We start from the raw sequence: 21,758 nt of genomic DNA on the forward strand, positions 1-21,758 counted from the left end.
TCTCTAGTTCTAAGACAGAAATGAATTGTACTTGATATTGTGTGCAGCTACTCTGACTACATTATATGCAACTACTAGGGTTGTGATAGATGTTGTAGGGCTATATCTTGAGTGCCTTGATATGCCTTAATTCTAAACCCAGTTATACTGAAATAATGGTTAATTTACTAAATATAAAAGCAAAAACTTACTGGTTTTGCATCTTTTCTGTATTGCATTAGTCCTCCACGAAAGCATGTTGTGTACACAAACACGGAGTTCTACCACCCACCCACTCACAGCAACAACAGCAAGAAACGACTGATTGAGGATACCGAGGACTGGCACCCAAGGACGGGGACCACCCAGTCACGTTCTTTCCGCATCCTTGCCCAGATCACTGGCACCGAACACAGTGAGTATCATTTGATCTTATAGCAAAAAACAAAACGAAAATAAAAATCAATGTGTGTAATAGATGCATACAATACAATAGATACAATAGATGCAACACACATCTATATGTATATGTATATATGTATACATATGGCAATGAAAAACTCCAATCTTTAGGTATAATCATATTTTTGAACACTCGTAGTATGTTTATTAGAACAAATCAAACATGAAAATGGTGGGGGGGGAGGCTTGTCTGACAAATGTTTCCTGGCTTTGTTTTTGTTTGTTTTGAGTCAGGACTATAAATAACAGTCTATAGGCTAAACTTTAGGAAGCTCTCTGCTTATAATAAGAGTGGGTAAAACTTGGAATGTCAAGAAAAGCTTTGTCATGAACTTCACAGAATATTTTTAAAATGAGGCATCATATGACATTTGTGATTTAGTTGGGTGGTCAGGCTAGTCTGTAACCTGTTCTACAAAAACAAACAAAACAAAAAACCCAGAGTCTTGTGACATATTGCAAACTTACAAGTTTTGTTTGGCCTAAGCTTTCATGCACTAGAGTCTAAGCTTTCATGCACTGTAGACCACTTCCCTCTGCTCACGTGCCCTGTTGTGTCTGTAGCCCGCTTGCATTATACATGTGAACAAGTGGGCTACAATTTATAAAAGCTCATACCAAATCAAATTTGGTAGCCTACAGGTGCCCCAGACACTTTTTGTGATTTTAGTGTAAACTAGATATTGGTAATTAATGTTTACACTGCCCATTTATTCTTCCTGGAACTAAAACTGGCTGAACAAGCCATTTAGTATATGATTGGCTTGTTGGGAGAATGTGAACCTCCACTGCTCCTGCGTGTTGCAAGAACAAGTGTTATTTGCCTTCCTCATGTAGTAGGTGAGAGGGTGTGAATGGGGACCCCATGCATGCATGGGGACACTTGAGGTGTCCTTATGCTCACTGGGATTGTGGTTTAAGGAAGATTTTTATGAAGGTTTTCCTACTATATCCTCGTCTCTTTTCTGCTGGTGCTTGGCCCACCCTGTGGTTTCAGTGCAAAATTAGCTTCCGGGCCAGATAAGAATTTTTAGCCTATTTTATTGTCTGATTGGCATATTAAACAAAAAACGGGCAGGAATGTTTTGCCTATGTTGCAGTGATTGCCCACAGGCATTCTGTCCAGATCAGAGTGTGGTGTCAGTTATAAATGGGGGCACCCAGGTGGGTCATGTGAAGAAGGAGTCTGAGGAATTGTGAGCTGCTGGGTGGCACAGAGGTGTGCAGCAGCATCCAGCAGTGCAACACCACACAGCTCCTGCTTTCCTGGAGTTGGGTTTGAGGATAGAGGAGGACAAAACTAGAGTCTTGTGCAGGGGATGGCATCTCGGAGATTCACAATGCCCTAATGGCTGGCAGCAAGCTGTCCATAAGTAAGATGCCTCAGGGGATTGGGGGCTCACCTTGTAAGGTCTGGAGAGGTGAATGGAATCCCTGCTCCTGGCCTAGGATCCTCATTACAGGAGGCCTTGCTTGAAGGCATTGGGGTAGTTTAAAAGTTAACATTTAATAAAAATTTTATCCCTCGTTATCTGTGTATTACCTCCTTTATTCCAGATTGGGGACAAAGATAAGCCATCATTTGTGTGGCTTGAATGCTATGTGAAACAAACTGTGAACAGAAAGTGTGGTTTGTTTAGCCACTCTTCCTTACAGGAAGAATCAAACCGGTGCCTTGCCTCTAGTACAATAAGCTAGAATTCTGGTTTATTGTGAGCTCTGAATGCACTCAATGTCATTCATAAAGGAATTAAACATCATGGTTCTGGAAGATACTGGGGAAATAAATGCTAAAAAAACTCTTTGCAGCATTTCATGGTGAGTAAATTTGTGGTTCAATTTTCTTTTGCAGTGAAAGAGCCTGAACCTGATAATACAAAGAAGACAAAGTAAGTTAATAATCTTTATTTAGATGTGTCACATGGTTTATTTTTAATTGATGGTGAGAAAAATACCTGCTTGCATGCATGTGTATGTGCAAAGTTGGTTGTCCTTTAAAGCACTGGTTCCTTTATTTTCATGTTGTCATAGACAGTAAGGAAGCTCTTAATAACTGCCCTTTTCATTATTTTTCTATAAAACTGAGCAATTTTAGAAAAATTTTCCATACAAAAATAAGGATTTGGGCAGATAGCAACAATAAGATTTATACTGAAATACATAATATCATCTTCCTGAATACTGGTAATCCTAACCAGATATTTAGAGAAAATGTCCTGTGCCTTCACTACTGTTTTGGGTTTTGAAAAATACTTATTACATGAGGTCACATTGTCAAGGTGATCTGCTAGGTATTATGACTTTGGATATATTTTAAAGAGGGATCCTGAGTATGTTAAGCAAGAAGTGCTATCCAATGCTTGCTTTGAAAAGCACACCACATTAGCAGAGGGGTAGGCTATTACTCCTTAATGTCCCAAAGTTCTACCACAATTGTGCATGTATGAGGGAATGCTAAAGCCTTTTCTGTAAGCTGCATGTTTTGTGTCCTGGATGTTGAACTCTTCTCTACAGGCATTCACCAGTAACAGCTGGAATGCTGGCTTAGTATTGAGATGTGCCTTACCTCAGATGGTCACATTTTCTCTTAAATGGAGGGCAGTCCTATGTTTGAAGGCTTCTAGAGCAGTGGTCCCCAACCTTGGGCCTCCAGATGTTCCTGGACTACAACTCCCAGAAGCCTTCACCACCACCTCTCCTACCCTGGGAGTTGAAGTCCAAGAACATCTGGAGGCCCAAGGTTGGAGACCACTGTTCTGAAGGACAGCCCTCTTACTGAAGATGGCCTCCATTGGAATGTCAGTCTAGTTCAAATCTTATGTAGAGATAGAAGCCTAGAAAGAGGGAAGTTCTAGCACTTGGACAGTAGCCTGAACAGTGGGTACCTAGACCATCTGGACAGAGACTTCCCCGGTCTGGTGAGATGGATCACCATTCTGTTCAAATTATAGAAAATAAGTCATGGTTTTGTTCTGTATAAGCTAGCACATGTACATTTAGCATACAACTTGGAAGATGAAGGATAGAACTCAAAACATTTGTCTGAGTGGTTTCAGTTGCATCAAAATTGCTGTACACACATCACGGTGGCATGCAGATATATATCCTGGTCTTAATTGCAGTAAGGAAGGATGAGATGGGAGTCTTTTACACTTTGTTAGCTTACCAGATGGGAACATTCTGAGTTATAAAAGACTACACTTACTCAGAATTGCTCTCTGTTTTTTTAAAAAGCAAACCAGGTTAAAACAAACCAGGATTAATTGTTCATATCCAATAAATACTCTTTGCATTTAATAGATCAGTTCTGAATTGGATGTGGTATATCTGTGTGTCACTAGTTTATAAAACAGCAGTCGTTCTGTAGGACATGGTATGAAGTTGAGTGTTTGAGATCAGTGCTGTAGCTCTAATATTGACTGTGAATGAGGGATAGTGTGTTGTAAAGTACTACCCTTGCAGTTTATGCTGTTGTTGCAGACAAATCTTTTGGTAGTAATACTTACAAATAGTGTTTTACACAGCAAAATGAGCTTAGCGTTTTTGTCCTTGGGTAGAAATAAAACCTTATTCAGCATGGAGAAATATTAAATTATACAGCTACTATAAATTTATGTAGTTGGAAAAATGCATAATTTCTCTTGCGTAAGTGTGATTGACCTCGTTGTGGGAGAGGGAAGAATAATAGAGACCTCTACCCTTGTACAGCTGCTGAATTCTCCCTTTGTTATGGCTCCTGATACTGCAGTGCATTTTGACATCTGCTCTCTATTGTTTCGTTATAGGCATGTTAGAAATTTGCTTTCTGTTAAAGTCCTTTAACTTTAATGAAAGACAATTGGATTGCCAGTAATGCATGCAAATCTGCATGGTTTGGTTCCTGCATGAATCAGGGTTGAGATACAAGACTCTTCTTTCCTTTCATCTATCTCTTCTGTCACTTCTCTCTGCAGGGAAAAGGTTCCCCTCCACGTCATAGGCCCCAGATATACAAAATTACGTGACTGGCACCATGGCGTCTCAGCACGTGTCCTTAACGTCCAGTGACCAGCCAAGTTCTAGAAACAAAACAAAACACGTGTCCTTTTCTTCTTCCTCTTTTTCTTCCAGATGCTTTGCAAAGAAAGAAATGAAAAAAGTAGCTTTAACTACCCAAGAAATTCTGTCCTTTTCTATACTTTTTTTTTCTAACAATTTCCTACCTATGTATAAAGAATGAGATGAACATGTTTTATTTTAAAACCAGAATAGACAATCAGTATACAAATGGCATGGAAACATATGTGTAATAGCATGAGGATAATTAGCTTGCCTCTTCGGGTTAGGAGGTCGGGCCTTTGCTGCAGAACTTGAATATATAACCATTGCAACAGAGTACAGATGAAGAATAGGTTTCAAAAAAAAGCATAACCTGAAAAACAGGAGCAGTAAGGCATTCTTCCTATACAGCTTTGTTTGAATTCTGTAAAATAGTTATTTTCTGGTTTTCTATATAGCACTGTATGAGTTCAGTAGTTGATACCATTTAGAGCAGGATGTAAATGTTCTCACACTAGTAAAAGAGGACGGGGATTTTTGTTGTTGTTGCTGTTCGACTTAAAGAATTTTAACAATATTAGCATAGCAACTCTGCTCTATGGGAGAGGAATGTTACAAGCTAGAGAATGTTTCTGAATTCTCCCTGGCCACAAACCTAAGGGGAAATAATAATATCGTAGTGCAACACAGCACAAGAAATGAAAATAGTATGAATAAGTGAGCATAAGTTTATTTTTTGACTTTTTTTAGATTTTGGCACATATTAATCTGTAATATAATGTATTATAGCAAATACCTATTCATTTAATTTCTGCTTTTGTGAAGCTTGAAGAATACTTAATAAATGTTGCCTTTAACTTATTTCCACCCCATGTGCACTTTTATTTGAGATCTTTTGGAACCTGTCAACAGAAATTTTCCATCAATTCAACAGCATTGACGCTATTACTGAAGAAAGCATACGTATTGCTCTGCTATAATAAAGTCTGCCTCTTGGGGCAAATGCTATTAAAATGGGCCTGCATTTTCTTCTTATAATAAATAGTGTTCAGTTTTTAAACAGAATGATCCCTCTTGCAGGAACGTTATTTCAGGAAAAAATATTTATATTTGTACTTACACAAATATTGTCTTCAGCAGCTCGACATTTGAGTCTTCAGTAGAAATAATTCCATGGGAATACAAGTCCTTTAGAGATGTACATATGGTCCTTTCCTACAGTATTTGCAGTTCACTGTTTATTGACTTATTCTAGGGAAGGTGAAACAGAAAATGAAGATCAGAGGTAACTATTCACTAGTTTGACATTTAACAGCCACGCGTGCAGAAAAATTAAAACAATATGATAAACAAAACTACTAAGTTGTAATTGTGCCTTCTTATTTGGTAGAATTAAAACACCTGCCTGTAATACATTTTTAAAATCTGTATTTCAGTTATTTTCTATTACAGTTTTTCACCATCACAACCCCTCCTTTTGTGGCCAGGAGCTCATCCTTAAATTTGGTCAAATAATTCTTATTTCATAAGAAATAATTATCTTACATGGTCACGTGCAATACTAAATCATCACATTTCTGTTTAATGCATGTAGGTGCTACTATATGGTCTGAACGCTGGATGTTAAAAATGCTATTGCGAATTTTCAGTATGTCCCTTAAATTAAACTCTTGGAGGTTTTGATCAGAAAACAAAATACAGTACTTTCCAAATTGTGGAATATATAACCCCCCCCCCTTTTTTTGCAGATGCTGTTGTTTAAGTGTTTTTTAATGGCTTGTCCTCTTTGCTGTAAATTATATATGATGCTTTCATTTGTAGCATTCTAATCACGGACTTATTTTTAAATTATTTTTCTGCAACACCCGACTAGGTTCAGAATCACAATAATGCCCTATAGTTGTGAAGGAGAGTAAGCTATGAATCAGAACATTCCTGCTTTGTGAATCTCATCTGCGCCATAAACTGACTCAATGACATTAGGCAACCAGTGTTCCTCTCTCAACCTTAGCTCCTTTTTCCACATCTATATTTGCAGTATTATGACAGATGATAATAACAACTCTTCTGGACTTTTTTTGTAAGAGTTGTGACTTACAAAACGATACATGTCTTGAGCACTTGAATGCTCTGTACAAATGACTGCTGCTATTTTTCTAAAGCATGTACTAACATTGTTTGAGAATTTCAGAGAAATGAAGTGGAACACATCCCTTTCTTTAATACTTGAAATGCTGCCTCCACTTTCCCACTCATAATCTGATACAGAAACTGCAACAGTTGTCAGTGCTAAAGTTTAAGGATAGTATTAGGAATCCTCCAATTTTTCCAAATGTCGGAAGCTACTTTGAAATGTTCGGGTCTACAGAATCACTTGGTTGCATGACCACAATGTGTATAGTCCCCAAGAGTAATTCTTCCCATTGAAGACTCTTTGGTCTGATGAATAGAATTCACTATGGGATGGACTGTACCTGTATCCAGTTAAAATAATGGACTACATAACAATCTGTTGTATTAACAGTTTTGCAGCCAACTGTGCAAGGCGTTTTATAACTTCTTTGTAATTCCTAAGTGCTACAAGCTTTGCACAATGGCTTATGGAATGGTGCAGCCCAACACAGCTGCACTAGCAGAGATTTTCACTCTGCTAGTATTATAACTGGATTTAGACTGTGGTTGCTTTCACCCTAGGATCTTAGTACCTAACTCCTATTTGTATTATAATACAAATATTTTGCCTTTTACTTGAATTAGGCTCAAAGATGATCTCGATTCAATTCAATTTATTGTTGTTGAACTTATATCCACTGTATACACATACAACGAAATTCACAAAGAACACTCAGAGACCAGACCAAAAATACACACACACCCTCATAACAAACCCCAATAACTCAGAAATATTTAAGAAATTATATTTCATTTATGTACACTGTCTGTAAAATGGGTGTTTCCCCCCCTAGTTTTGCTTCTAAGACAAGCAAGATTTTTTAAACAAATGCATAGTTCCTTTATAATATGCTACAATATATTCATATTAATGTTCCTATTGTGATTTATTTGGTAACTTTGCATGTAGTGTTTGGATGACAAGAAATTCTTCAGTTTCGATGCAGTACATAACTAACTTTCCTTGTGTTGTGGTGGATAGACAATGGAAACCATGTAACAACCTTATGTTGTCTTCTTGAGTTAAAATTCCACCTTGCTCAGTATAAATGGAATTGTGTCACACAAGAATATAATTTATGTTAGAGAGGGTCAGAATGAATCATCATCAGTTTGCCACATGCCACTATAAATACTAGGGAAAGTTTATTAAAACGTGCATTAGTGTCTGACAATAATAACTCAGTACTGTAGGACATTTATAAGGAAAATGTTGGCAGTGAATCTCAAGTTGTGATTAGCTGTCCGGTGGTCATTTTTTTGTCTTGGTGAGGAGTGTAAAACTCAAATTGGTTTTACAGGCCCTGTTTCGATTATTGACACCTATGAAAGAGAATATCTCTTTTATTTTCTAAAATTGGAACTCTTGACCTATTCAGGTGGTCTGGTACAGAAGCCAGTAAACACATGAGCAGGAGCTAGCCTTGATGCCATTGCATCACCACTTCTTTTCTCCTTTGGGACTCCTTGTGACAGATAAGGCATTGGAGGTGGCAGAGCGTGCATAATGTACGTTTTCATGTGTTTACTTGAAATTAGAATTCCTAGAAGGTTCCTGTCTTTTCTCTAACAGTTCCTGTGTTAATTACCCTTTTACCCCCCTCTAGATCTCAAAGATTTAATGGTAATCTGACTCATTATAAGTTTCTTACAGCCCTTCATGCCTTTTTTTTCTCTGTGCTTTGCCATAGCACATACTGTTTTTCTCTCAGTTTGGTCAGGAGTATACAGTTCAAATTGCTCTTAGGATCACTTGTTCTGTTTCCTAACTACCATAGAAAAGCTGGCTAGCTGGGTAATTGTGTTAGGCTTCTGACTATAGAGCCAAAAGTTGAGAGTTTTTGTGCCTCCCAATGGGAATAATTAGGAATTAGCATTAGGCAAGATCCGCAGTTCTTGAGCACCCCCAGAAGAAAGAAATGGTAAAAATGAGTATATGTAGAAAATCCCAGAAAGGATCATTGTAAGTCGGAATCAACTTAACACCATCTAATTATTATTATAAGAGAATCACTGTGGCAATCAAGAGAGATGCTTTTTCTATGCAGGCTGCTTATGATGTCCACACCATTATCTGCCAACAAACTACCTCTTTTGTCTTTCTCTATCTACAGACCTTACTGTAGCCCCATTTCTGAGCTGCTTTCTTCGGCCTGTAACCCATAATATCAAAATTTGGCTGTAGTCACACCAGCAAAATGTTTCTGAATTGCTCCTCATGAATTTCTGCCCTTTTTTTCAGTTCAGACAATGCAAGACCATTATCAATTTGTTTGTTCCCCCTCCGTGCTATCTCTACATCAAATCCAGTCCACTGGGAGGATACTACTATATTTGTTCTGCATTTCGCCACATAGTAAAATTGACATCCCATTGAGTGTGTACTGCAAAACGGATTCATTTCCTATGAATCTGGCGTCCAGTCCCACCTCCCGCTGTTGTTCAGCTCCCTTAATTTTTAGAAATTAATTCTCAGACAAGAATGCTGGCATGTTGGTATACTTCTGTGAAATACAGAGCATCAGTTCCCCTACTGTCTTTTGACTGCCACTGCTGTGGGTTCTCCTTCATGGAGGGCAATGAAGGACAGAGATAGGAAGAAATGGCCCAGATCAGTACATAGCCAGCAAGAGTGTTTTGCCAACACAGTGATGTACCCACACACTTAAAAAAAAAGGGGGGGGACAGAGAAAAGCACAAGAAAAGAAAAGGAATATGTCCCCCTCAAGGGGTATAGATAAACATACCCCATCTAATTCATCCCCCAAAAAGATGAGCAGTTAAAAAACATGAACCACTCTCCACATGAGCACAACACACAACTGTACAGGAAGCAGAAGATATGAGAAAGAAGGGGGCATTTCCCTAGTGTGACCGCGGCCTTATTCTGCATTGCTGTTGGTTCTGAACACATGAGGATCTGTGTGGCATTTAGTAGAGTACGATACAACTAAACCTTCCCCAATATTTGTGTGTCATTATTATGACAGATCTGGAAGTATGGAAAGCCGCTTGGCTGCCTCTAAGCTCATAATTTTTGTCATCACTTTTGTGTAGTCCAAGAAAAACTTTTTCCTGGCACAATAAGCATTCCTCTTACCTGGATTCCTATCCCCTTCTGTTAGAAGAGTTGGAAGTTCTTAATAGATACCAGATTCTATTTTACTCTCGGCCGTTATCCATTAACTGCATCTTTGACTTACAAATATTCAGCTAGTTCAGGATTTTGTCTCCTGTTTCTGCACAGATCCGTTATATCCCAAACATGGCATTTTGCAGTTAATGTTGCTCCCCTTTGTTCTCCTCTATCATAAATCTATACCTCATCTCTCAGTCATTCACCTATTTTCCCCTGCAGACTCTTTGTCTCAGTTCCCTCTCTTTTCAGTCTCCTTTTCTTATATGTTCTTATATGTTTAATCTCGCCACCAGTTAATGTAATTTTTATGTAAGAAAATAGTATGAATTGTGCAGTCTGTAAATATGCTAGCAGAGGGCTTCTGCACTAATGGGAGAAAAATTATCTAGAGCTGTAGATTAGAAAACATTAATAAAAATCATTTAACTAGGCATAAATATTTCTTTTCTTACTTTACAGTAGCTTCATCCTTATTAATGATGCTTTCAAACCTCTTGAATGCCAAAATATGCTAATCAAAATTAATATGCATTGATATGTACTAGTTCATTGTGTGGTTCAGAATTTATCTTTCCGCCAGTAGCTAGAGCCTTTAGAAATATTGTAATTCTGGTAGCTATTATTCAAATGGTGATACTTTCAGATCGATATTTGCCAGAGGTCTTAGGCTAGCAATTTTGTGTCCCATGTCAATGTTCTCCTAAATGTTATCTAGCTGTCAAATAAGTGTCTGGTAGTGTGAACTCTCTGTGTTCTTTGTTATCACTGTATGCAAAGCATCTCTGCAGATTTGACTAACGGGTTAGAGCTGGATCATCTACATTCAGTAGCCACCCAGACTTGTGAAATTCAAATATCTGATGTGTCAGAACAGCCAACGTCACTGTCACCAGCTCAAAGGTCTGCTTTTCTGTTCTTGTTCCTGCAATTCAAGTTCACTGGCACCTAACTTCATAATGGAAATTCGTGTGTCACACATATAGTGCTGCAAATTAGAAGTATTAAAGATCATAAGGAATTGATTGTAATGATTCACATGTGAAGAGTGAAATACCACCTTTGCTCTAACATTCACTGCCTAAGTACATTGCTTACTTCTGGTATGAAACATTAATTGACGGGGGATTTTTCTGCATGGATAACCAAATACAGTATGAGGACAAGGTAGATGTGATGTAAGTTTGGAATATCCTTGCTCTTTTATATGAGAAATCTAAACACCCAATGCAAATGTTATTTCTCTGTTGGACTACAGAGTGGTCCATTTTACCAAACTTTCTGGTATTTCAAACATGCTTTCAAATGGATTTAAAATGAAAAGTGATATTTGATCATTGTTAGTTTCTCCTGTTCTGGATAAGACACAAAGTGTAGAATGTTCACAAAGGTCTGAGCTGCATTGCATCTACCCAACTTTTGCTATTTCCGATAAATGGCAGGGGATCTGAAAGAAAAAGGTGCAGCCATCCTTCTGCGTTGGTGGACCAATTGGTTTTTCAGCCTTGCAGATTGGCAATCAATGGAAGAAATTAATATTTCTGAGCCCACGTATAATCTGTAAATGCATAGTAATTGTATGTATTTATTTAAAATATTTTTAACCCTCCTTTCTCCTTAAAAAGGACCCAAGGCGGCTTACAACAATTAAATTAAACAACAATAAAAATTAGAAAATAAGCTATTGTATTGTAAATATATCTTTGTAAACTACTTCTCTGATTTTTGGAATGGAAATGAATTGCTAGCAGGGCAGAAACAAATTCAGCTAGCTCATTGGTAACAGATCCAGCTTGTAGCACTTTTTCTTCTACCAAGTTTTCCGGACCTATTGTCTCTACAACTTCACTGAAGAGGTAAATGCTTACTCATTTTTACATCATGATTGCTTTAACGCTATTCATTTTCCTCTTAGTTTTCTGTAACTTACCTAAGTAAACGAGTTATTTTAGTTTCAAACCGATCAGTAATTAGCGCGCGCATGCACACACACGCGCACACACCCATGTATGCTTAAAAGAGTCTATCTCATTGTGTGTTATGCCTGAATTTTCCACCAGATGACAATATATTTATCAAATCACAGCTTGTCAGAAATGATATCCCTCAAACATAAAGCTCCCAAAACCATATGCTTCACAATTTAAAATCATGTTTAGTATTTAACATAATGAATTAAGTAGAAGGAGCAGCCAGCTCCCCCACTTTTAGATTCAGGAAAGCTGTATGTTATTCCCCTTTTAGTTTTCTTTATTTTCACTATACAGTTTATGTTTTAAAAGCCATGGGTGGAATGGAATTATTAGTTGTTTTGCTTGGCCCTGTGCACTGACCATTAATTGAGGTGTAGTACTGTACTCACCTCTATAGCTAGGATCCAGTTGAAGCACATAAAATAATCTAAAGTAAGAGTTGGGACATCAATTCCTTTTCCTACCTGTTCTCTAAATTACATTTTAGAGTTTCTCCCTTTATGACTGATATTGAAATGTTCACAGAAAAACTGTATAATCCTGGGCAAGCAGAAGTAGTTATGCTAACAAATGCCACCACTATTTTTTGATTACTGGAAATTCTAAGGGGCACCAAAAATTACATTTGAATGGATTATGTACAAGATTTTCCCAACATTTTGCCCTCTGGACAGATTGGATAGCAATCTCTATCGCTCCTGGCCAGTGCTGTCTGTGGATTATGGAAGCTGTAAAAGCATCTGGAGGAGAACAGTTGGGAAAGTGTGTGGTAGATGACAAAACACAGTTCAGTATAGAGTCAATCATACAGAGATCAGCTGAAATTAGTGGGGTGTAAATTAGCTATGATGAAGCTCAAATGGAGTTCTATAAATTTAGTATTAATATGGATCCAACCCATTATAAATTATGCACTGCAAAATCCATTGCAGGATTTTATATTCATTATTGATGCTGCTATACTGAACATTTCAATATACGCTTTAGTGTTATATTTAGTGATATATATATACAATATTGTATTAACACTGAAACCAATTCTGAATATATTTAAACAGTGGAAAGAGACTGTATAAAAAGTGATGCTGGGAGCTTTTTTTTGTTTTAAATTCACATCATAATTTTTTTTCTTCTTCAGAGAACTTTTTTTCAACAATCCTCTGGAAGCGTTACCCAAGTGTGCACCTCATTCACCTGCTACTGTTCATATTTTAAGCACTAACAGCCAAATAGCTGTTGTGTCCAAAACAGCATCAAGTTACGCTAGGTAGTTTGAGACTTAATTACATTCTATTTCTGCTGCATCATAAGTTATAACTGCTTTATACCTGTTCCTCTAATTTAAAAAAAAAGGGGGAGGAGAGTGGAAAAGCGAGAAACCCTTCTTTTTGGAGTGTATAGGCTACTTTGTATTTTCTCCCACTTCCTTGCTTACCTCCTGAGGCTTCTTCTGTAGTTCTGATGTACCTTTTGTAACACCTTTTTTGTTTGAACAGGAGGGAGAAGAAAATTCTGCTCCATATTCAGTGAAACCAGCATAGTGGAAGTTCTAAGTGTCCTTTATATGTGATCTAGCTAGATTTTTTTTTTGGGGGGGGGAAGCATCGATTACTAGAAAAGACTCCTTTGATCACATAATTAAGTAAAATATTCCAAGACTTTAGCTGTTCAGATGTGTTAAATGAGCTTGAAACTACACACTAGGTAGGCAGATCTAATGTTTGTAACCTTATATATCATGCACTCCACAAGATGGCAGCAGTCAATAACTGCACAGAACGTCCGTCGTTCTTTGTGGCATTTTTAATTTGTGTTTGGTTAAAAGAAAGGTGCTGGCTCTTATGGGACGATCTTCTTTTCGGCAGTAATGTTTCATAAATTATAATTCATTCCATAGGTGTCGCCCCCACCCTTGTGCCCTTTAATGACACTGCATCTACCTTGACTGGGCAACAAGGACAAGCAACCTCATTGGTGTACCCTTAAAGACCAAAATGCTTGCACCACATGGTAAACATTATGGGGCGTACTCTCTGGCAAACACTGAGAACTGCATTTCTGAGGAGCATCAAGTGACCAGCCTGAGCATAATTTAAATAAATTGTATGTTCCATAAATCATAAGCACCAGCCAAATTCTCTGTAAGGATGGGCAAAAGTTGGTTTCAGAGAGTGAAGGTAGACATGGGATTTTTGTAGTTAGTCTATTACTTCAATCAAGTATTTTCATTTAAAGTTGCTTTCCTTCAGTATCCCAAGGAAAAGGGGAAAATTAGGATCATTGGGAATCTTAAATACCACACGCCGTACTATAAGCCTTTGATTAGGTATAGTTTATGTAAACAATAAAGACCTCCAACAATGCTGTAAAATCAGATACGATTTTCACTCTTACAATATTTGATTTCTTATTGAATTAAGGTCAAGTAGGATAATAACTGGTTCTCCAGAGCTAAACACCGCAAATGCTGCAAAGTTGGGATTAAATGAAGATGGTAATAAAAGGAACTTTCCCATGATAAGTACAGTGGCAACTCAAACCAGTGAGCCACTTGCGTTTCCAGTTGCTCCGGGGGAAGGCAGTTTGACTGTCCAGTCTGTGACATGTGCATCGGTGCCTCCACTTACTGGCAGGTACTCAGATCCCAGCTTTATTAAGACATGACTGTTGTTGTAGTTTTAAAAATTGATACCTTTTAAAGCTCAGGTCTGAACAGAAACCTTGCAGAGTGCATTTGAATGTAAACGAAGGACCTCATGCACTTTAAAGCTACAGGTTGCCTACCCATTCAGACATCACCTTAGTGGTGGCTGGGGTAGAGTGAACAGTTACTGTGGCCATTGTAACTTCATGGATACAGAGTGAAGAGCGAGCATGCTGATGATGTTGGTATAGTTGTGTCTGTCTATTCAGTAGCCCAGCGTATTTGGTATTGCATCTGGAATATAATGGTGTACCTTGGAGTTTTGAAAGAATCTGTTTTTGCATTAAAATACCGAAGAATTTGAGAGTTTTGCATCATATACACATTTCTTCTAATCCAGTCAAGGAAAAAGTCCCAAGGGTGTTTGAACCTCAAGGGTGGCTCTAGTGTATAAGTTCAACAATAACCCTTTCAGATAAACTGGCACCAGTCTTTCTGTCCAGCTCAGACTTACAAAGCTAAAGCCAAACTCTTTCTCCCTCAGAGTCACAGGCTAGAAGCCAATTCCTGTAATACAGTGGTTCTTAACCTTTTTGAAAGAAACGCCCCCTTGAGCCATTGAGGAAGTTATCATCGCCCCCCTCCCCACGGTGATGATATCCTATCTATCTATCTATCTATCTATCTATCTATCTATCTATCTATCTATCTATCTATCTATCTATCTATCTATCTATCTATCTATCTATCTATCTATCTATCTATCTATCTATCTATCTATCTATCTATCTATTTATTTATTTATTTAAGACACTTAAATCCAATGACCCCTGAAAACAAAATTAAATTCCAAGAAAATGAAATGCCCCCCCAAAAAGTAACATTTAATGATTTAGTTGCAAGTGAATTTTAAGACACAAAAAGAAATATAAAAAGGGCATAAAAACAAATGCAGGAACTAAAAATTTCAAGACAAAAAGTCTGAAACTAAATTAAAATTGGAGGAAAATATATATTCATGTACACTGTAAAAAGGCTGCAGCCATCTTCACAGGTTTGGCTTGCTCCAGCACCCCCCTACCGCCCCCTTTTGCTCCAGTGCCCCCACGCCGCCCCTTTTCTTTTTACCGCCCCCCTGAAAAATGAAGTCACCCCCTGGGGGGCATTATCGCCCACGTTAAGAACCACTGCTGTAATAGATAACCAAGCAGCAGGTGCTGGACTTAGTACCGTGAAATTCACACAAGCCACATGTGAAGGATGTGTATGTGTGTTGCTTTTTTGAAAATCCATAAAGAAAGTAAGAGAAAAGCCAAATTAAGCTAGAGAATCACAGAGAACATTTTTGACCAATATATATCAGGACAAATTTTTTTACAAAGCTGACTTCTCTGAGTTTTCCTTGCAATATCACATACCTCGCCAGAACAAGCAATTGATTATAAGTCATTACAAGAAGCCAAGAACAAGTAGAAGTGTCTAATCTGAATAAATGACTGTCAGAAAATGATTCCTCTCTAAGCAGAGACTTAAACCTTTATTTGTCCAGTTTCCTAGTTCCTGCAGAAGCCAGAAATCTACAAGCAGGTATGACATTGCTGTCTGAAGTCAGAACACAAGATTCCAACCTGGAACCTGGTATTGATTGATACAGTCAAATTCTAAAGAGTGGGATATTTTCCCCCCTATTAAAGAATAGGCTTTCACAGCGAGGTCATGTGCTAGCTTGCACCTAATGGTTTTTCACGATATCTTTGAAATTGTTTCTGTAAAGTATTTTGCTTGTCTAACTTTCTCTTTGTCTGTCCTTTCTTGGAATTCATTTGGATGAAACTGAAACTAGGCAATTGTCACTGGAAAATCCATTAGGAAGTGGTCTAACACTTCTCCCCATTCCTTCAACTTCACTTCCAAGGGTGGCATCGTCACAAGCTGCTGCTGCTGTGTCTGCTGCCGTGTCTCTGCGGTACAGGTAGAGACCTGGGACAGACTGTTCAGATACCTTTGAATTTCATGGAAAAAAGAGAACTTCATTAAAAAGTCTTTAGTGATCCAAAGTCTCGGAAGCTTTTTGATTCATCTTTTAAAACACTCTTCATCAAGAAAGGTTTGAGAATATCTAGTAGAATCTTTAATAAAAAGCAACTAGAATCTAAAAGCCTTCCAAGGTTTGGTTTAGATGCATAGGAACATCATTTTAATGATAACCTCAATGTTACAAATAATTTTGAAATACTTCTTTGTTTGTTTATTTATTTAAAATATTTTTACCCTGCCTTTCTCCTTGAAAAAGGACCCAAGGTGGCTTACAGCAATGAAAAGCAATATTTAAAGTTGGAAAAACAATGAGTAGACAGCAGTGGTTAACATCATTAAAAGACAATATTTAAAACTACGAACAATGAATAAAGACCCATCTTACATCATTCTTAGGCAATATTGAGGCAAAGATCAATGAGTATAAAATTTTTTTAAAAAATGCCACTCTGAGAAATGGAAAACACAAGTAGTGCCAAAAATTCAGTCAAATCAGTAATGAATAGCAGTCTGTCTAAAAGTCACAGACAGGTAGCTGGTTACTGAGTGAAAGCTTGCCTGAAGAGCAAGCTTCTTACTTGCGGAATGACAACAAAGGGGGGGGGGAGCCTAGTCTTCTGTGGGAGGGAGTTCTAAAGTCTGGGAGAAGCAACAAAGAAGGTTGTCTGCTGTGTCCCCATCAGATACATCTGTGAATGTGGTGACACAGAAAAAGGTGTCCCTTGATGATCTTAACACCTGAGCAAGTTCATAATGGGAGATATGGTCTTTGAGATAGCTTGGACCCAGGCCATTTGGGGCTTTACAGGTTAAAACCAGCACTTTGAATTGTGCCCGGTAACTGATTGGCAGCCAGTGGAGCTGCTCTAACAGGGAGGTTATGTGATCCCTGTAACCAGCCCCAGTCAGCAATCTAGCTGCTGCATTTTGGACCCGTTGAAGTTTCCTGACACTTTCAGTTGCCAGCCCCACACAGTATGCATTACAGTAATCCAGCCAGGAAGTAACTAGGGTGTGTATCACAGTGGCCAGATCAGATCTCTCAAGAAATGAATGTAGCTAAGGGTCTGGGAGTAGGAGAGGATTTTCTTTTCTACAGAGTTCTCTGTAAAGTGCTAGACAGTTAGCATTCCATTTCTGAATCAAACTGAGGACATTGCATCGATCTTGACTACCCTGTCAAGATATGTGCAGCGTCACTAGCATAGAGGGTTTTTCTTGTATCCTTAACATATTCTTTTTAAAATGTTCACTAGACTCTCTGATCCTAGCACCTATCGTCCTCTCCTGGATGCCCTTCTCATTACTCCTATTATTAAGCCACCTCCTCCGGAAAGTAGACCATCAAGGAAATCAGCAAGTCCTTTGGAAATGGAAAGGAACTGGCAATAGTAAGACTTCGATAGAAGTGGCTCATGCACAACACTTGCATTGGTTTGGTTTGGTTTGAGCACACCATTCACTTGTCCCTTGATTTTGCCTTCTAACCTGATGGGCTGTCTGGAATTAAATCGCCTGTAGCTGTTGTGTTTTCATAGTACAGGTTTTCTTATAGCTAATTGTTGGGAGGGGGGATGGGAGAGATATCTTTTAGTGCTTCGTTTGTGGTAGAAGCTCGCAGCCACTACTAACATTATAGCTCTGTCAGCCAAATAGAATGGAGGGAGGGAACTGTTGGAGCAAAGGAGAACTGTTTCCTGTTCACCATTCTAAACTTTTGAATAGAACAACATTGTAAAATTAGCTAGTATTGTTTGTAGCATCACAGTGTGCAAATTACATTAATTTAAAATAATGCAAACTGAGGGCCTTCCTAACTTGTTTTGATTTTATGGACTAGTTCATAGGATACAGCCTTTTGGTTTTATTTAAATCTCATGCTTAGTGGGCCCTGCAAAGAGTAATTTTGACCCTGTTGGCATTCCAGTGCACTGAGAGTTATCAGCAGGGAAAGGGTTGAGTTAAAGACTGGTTTTGACATAGATATCACATATTTCTTGAAACCAACAAGAAATTTAGTGTCATTCCTCTCACACAGGCTTAACCTCTGAACAACCAGAATTTGTTACTTCTATTTCTTGGCATTATGGCTCATAAAAAATGGCCAGTAAACGTTTAGGTACGTTACATTGACTGGAATAGAAAAGTACCCTGTTTACTGACTGACTGAATAGATTTGTTGGGACAATTTTAGTCCCAGCCACTTTTGTCAATAAAAAGAAAACAAAAATGTATACGGCAGCTGAAATCTGAGATGTTTTCATGTGAAAACGTTGTAGAATAATACATTATATACCAAACTCTACACAAATCCTAGAACAAAATGTGACTCTGGAAAAATAAAATGTCCTCTTTCTAGTATACAAGCATGAACCAGAGCTGTAAAAAGCACTTCCAGCGTCTGGGGCTTTACTCTGCTGTTGCTTAAACTTGGTCACATGAGAGTGGCATATATGGGGAGAAATATGGAAAGAAACACCTGAACCTGTCGCTCTTGTGTTTCTTTCTACCAAGGAAAGAGAGGGTGTGTGTCTGTGTGTCTGTGCGCACACGCTTTGAGTGGGAGCAAATGTTCCAGGAGCAAATGTTTGTGCCCTCTAAATTTTGGCACCCTGAGCCAAAGCCTCTGTCACCCCACCCCTGTTACAGCTCTGGAATTAAAGATTTGTGACCTTTCAGTGAATTCCAGTTTGGGAAAATATTACTAGAGTGGAATCAGTAGTTTTGAATGAAGTACTAGCAACATTTCCATCAGTGAGGAAAACTAGAAGTTGTTCCAGAGGTGTATTATTGGAACTGAGAGTTTCTAGTTTTTGGAGATATTCACTGACTTAGTATTGTGAGACTGTTACTATTGGTAAATGGGGCAGCAAATGATTTTTACACACATCTGCCAGCTACTCTATAAAGTGCTTCATGTTTCCTGCTGGGGTGGGACGTTTTGTTCTGTGTCATACATCCTGACCACAACTATGGTAATATTAGACCCAACTTTCCTTGGAATCTTTATTTAACCTGCAAACCAGACGTCTGTGTTTTGATGATTTAGATGCTGCTACCTCATTTATTGTGTCTAGCAAAGGCGTTTCCTCTAGCACAGCATACATGGGCCATTTCACACTTCAAGTGCCTCACTGGTCAGCAAAATCTGGAAGATCCTACGGTTGCTTTATAAGAGAGTTTTTATGTTGTCCCACAAGTGTCTTAACCTGTGCGTGCCTGTTCTGTTGCCAGGTGATTGTGCCTTTATCGTGACTATTTTTTTGTACTTTCTGAAACTTTGTCCTTGCTGCTCATCAGGTCTCTGCATTATTATGCCAGTTCTAGACCGATTTTGTAATATGTTAAAGTACTACCATATGTGAGGTGCAGAAAAGGTTGGCAGACTGAGCTTTTTCAGAAAATTGTAGGCATATTGGGGGGGAGGAACTTCACTAGAATGTCCTTTCGTATTTTAGCAACTTGGTCAGTCAAAAGCTGTTAACTTTTGTAATCTATATTTTAAATGGGAGTAATAGACACAGTAATATGTTTGCATTGATGTAACTGCACACACTCCTAATGTGCTTCCCCACGTCTGACCAATGCAATAAATTCCTGCAATCATTCAGCCACTTCTTAAGGTGTGCCTTTGACATTATACGATGTGTTCGAAAGTGCAGGAGCAAATTTAGTGAGGTTTCAAAACGAAGCAGGGCAAAAGCTAATAGAGTTTTGTCAAGAGAACAAGCTGGTCATCACAAACACTCTTTTCCAACAACACAAGAGGCAACTCTACACGTGGAAATCACCAGATGGGCAATACCGTAATCAGATTGATTATATTCTCTGCAGCCAAAGATGGAGAAGCTCTATACAGTCAGCAAAAACAAGACCTGGAGCTGAAGAACTATGGATAGAGGCCCGTAACATTGTACAGTACACATAGAAACTGGCAGCAAAAGTACCAAATGAACTGGCATTAACAGCACAATGTTAACCCCAGAAAATAAGACTAAAATCAGATCAAGTAGTCATGGTTAGAAATGTCACCAAGCCAACAGAGGCACAGTAAAGACAGACTTTAGACCAAAACTATTAGCATGAACATTGGCTCTTTGAGGTTTCTATAGAAACCACATGAGACAGTTTAGAATTTGGGTCTCTGTGTTCATTTTGAGGCAGAAAAGTAGCACTTGAGGTTGATATCAGCACTTTTTGGGTGGCCTTTTAAGATATCTGAGACAAAAGAAGTATTAGAAAATATGTTTCTACTTGTTGTCATCACCTTCCATTTTGTAACCTTGGCATTTCCTTTTTCCTCATGAACCACTGGAAGACTGTTACCTTTAGCAACATAAACATTTCTCTTTGTAATTTTACAGTGGAAGGTTTTTTAAAAACAAAACCAGAGTAGAATTAAAGACAGCAAAGTAAGAATTTCTTGTGTAAAATATTTCCCTCTGTGTCTTATGTGACCTGGAACTAAGCATTCTTTATGTTGCCACAACAAAGGCATTTTCCCCCTAAATATTGGTCTTATGTCTGTAAGGTAACCATTATGAAATGATAGCCTTATATTTACACCTGTTACTCTTTTTTGTTTAACATTCCAGAAATTACACATTGAGCAGATTTTTACTATTGTTATAAAATAGAGTTGTTTTAAAAGCATAGGTTTTTAGAAGTAGATGTTTTAAACATTGCAAATTATTTTAATTTTTATTACAAGTCCTAGAGATTAATTCCTGGCATGTAGCTAAAGTGGCGTTCTTATGTGCATTTCCTTGAGTTCAGGTCCCAGTGAACTCAGCGGGATTAACTTCTGAGTGAAGGTGCATGTGACTTATCTGTATTTTTAGTTTTGCAGATCTCCCTTACAGAATTAATAGTGTCTGGGGGAAATGCAAGACATGTGTTGCATTAGATAACTCCTTTGCATAGCTCAATTCTAGTATATCTCATTAAGTGTTACTTAAGTAGCTGTATTGCTCTAATTCTTTATTAGTCACTGTAGTTTGTGCTAAATTTCATTAATGCCATCTTCTGTCTATTTCACAGCAACATTAGTACAGTTAGTGAGCCTGATTTGATCTCAGAGGACCTGAATGAGGTTTTTGAATCTTAAAGGTGGCTAGTAAAATGGCCATTATATGCAGTCTCAGAAGTTAGAGAAATCAGTTATCAGATTTCAGGAAAATTATCAGTGTGGCTCCCTTACTGTGAATTGAAATGGGGGGGGGACGACGACAATCCTTTACTGCTTTGGTCTGGGATGGGTTTCATTTTCCTATACTTGCTGTTTGTTGTTTAGAGCTCTATCATATTGTCCTTCTCA

The 21,758-nt window shown here is 38.1% G+C and overlaps 1 protein-coding gene across 34 annotated transcripts in view; it reads left to right on the top strand.

The window, feature by feature from the left end:
• The window catches only part of PDLIM5 (PDZ and LIM domain 5), a 139,404-nt gene that overhangs the window by 78,188 nt on the left and 39,458 nt on the right, over positions 1 to 21,758 (top strand). For 14 of the 34 annotated variants that reach the window (XR_013545787.1, XM_073001916.2, XM_073001920.2 and 11 more), the window contains 9 exons: positions 222 to 394; positions 2,294 to 2,330; positions 5,735 to 5,764; positions 10,568 to 10,690; positions 11,536 to 11,643; positions 12,899 to 13,027; positions 14,181 to 14,393; positions 16,248 to 16,376; positions 17,698 to 17,832. Coding sequence is in view for 31 of the 34 variants with exons in the window: in XM_073001916.2 (XP_072858017.2) it covers positions 222 to 394; positions 2,294 to 2,330; positions 5,735 to 5,764; positions 10,568 to 10,690; positions 11,536 to 11,643; positions 12,899 to 13,027; positions 14,181 to 14,393; positions 16,248 to 16,376; positions 17,698 to 17,832 (1,077 nt within the window). In the remaining 3 variants the exon portion in view is untranslated. Of the gene's footprint in view, positions 1 to 221; positions 395 to 2,293; positions 2,331 to 4,394; positions 5,341 to 5,734; positions 5,765 to 10,567; positions 10,691 to 11,535; positions 11,644 to 12,898; positions 13,028 to 14,180; positions 14,394 to 16,247; positions 16,377 to 17,697; positions 17,833 to 21,758 lie in introns of those variants that run through there. The other 20 variants (XM_078394590.1, XM_078394591.1, XM_078394592.1 and 17 more) reach the window with 10 other exon arrangements.

This window comes from Pogona vitticeps, chromosome 5, assembly GCF_051106095.1.
Source record: "Pogona vitticeps strain Pit_001003342236 chromosome 5, PviZW2.1, whole genome shotgun sequence".
Lineage (NCBI taxonomy): Eukaryota > Metazoa > Chordata > Lepidosauria > Squamata > Agamidae > Pogona > Pogona vitticeps.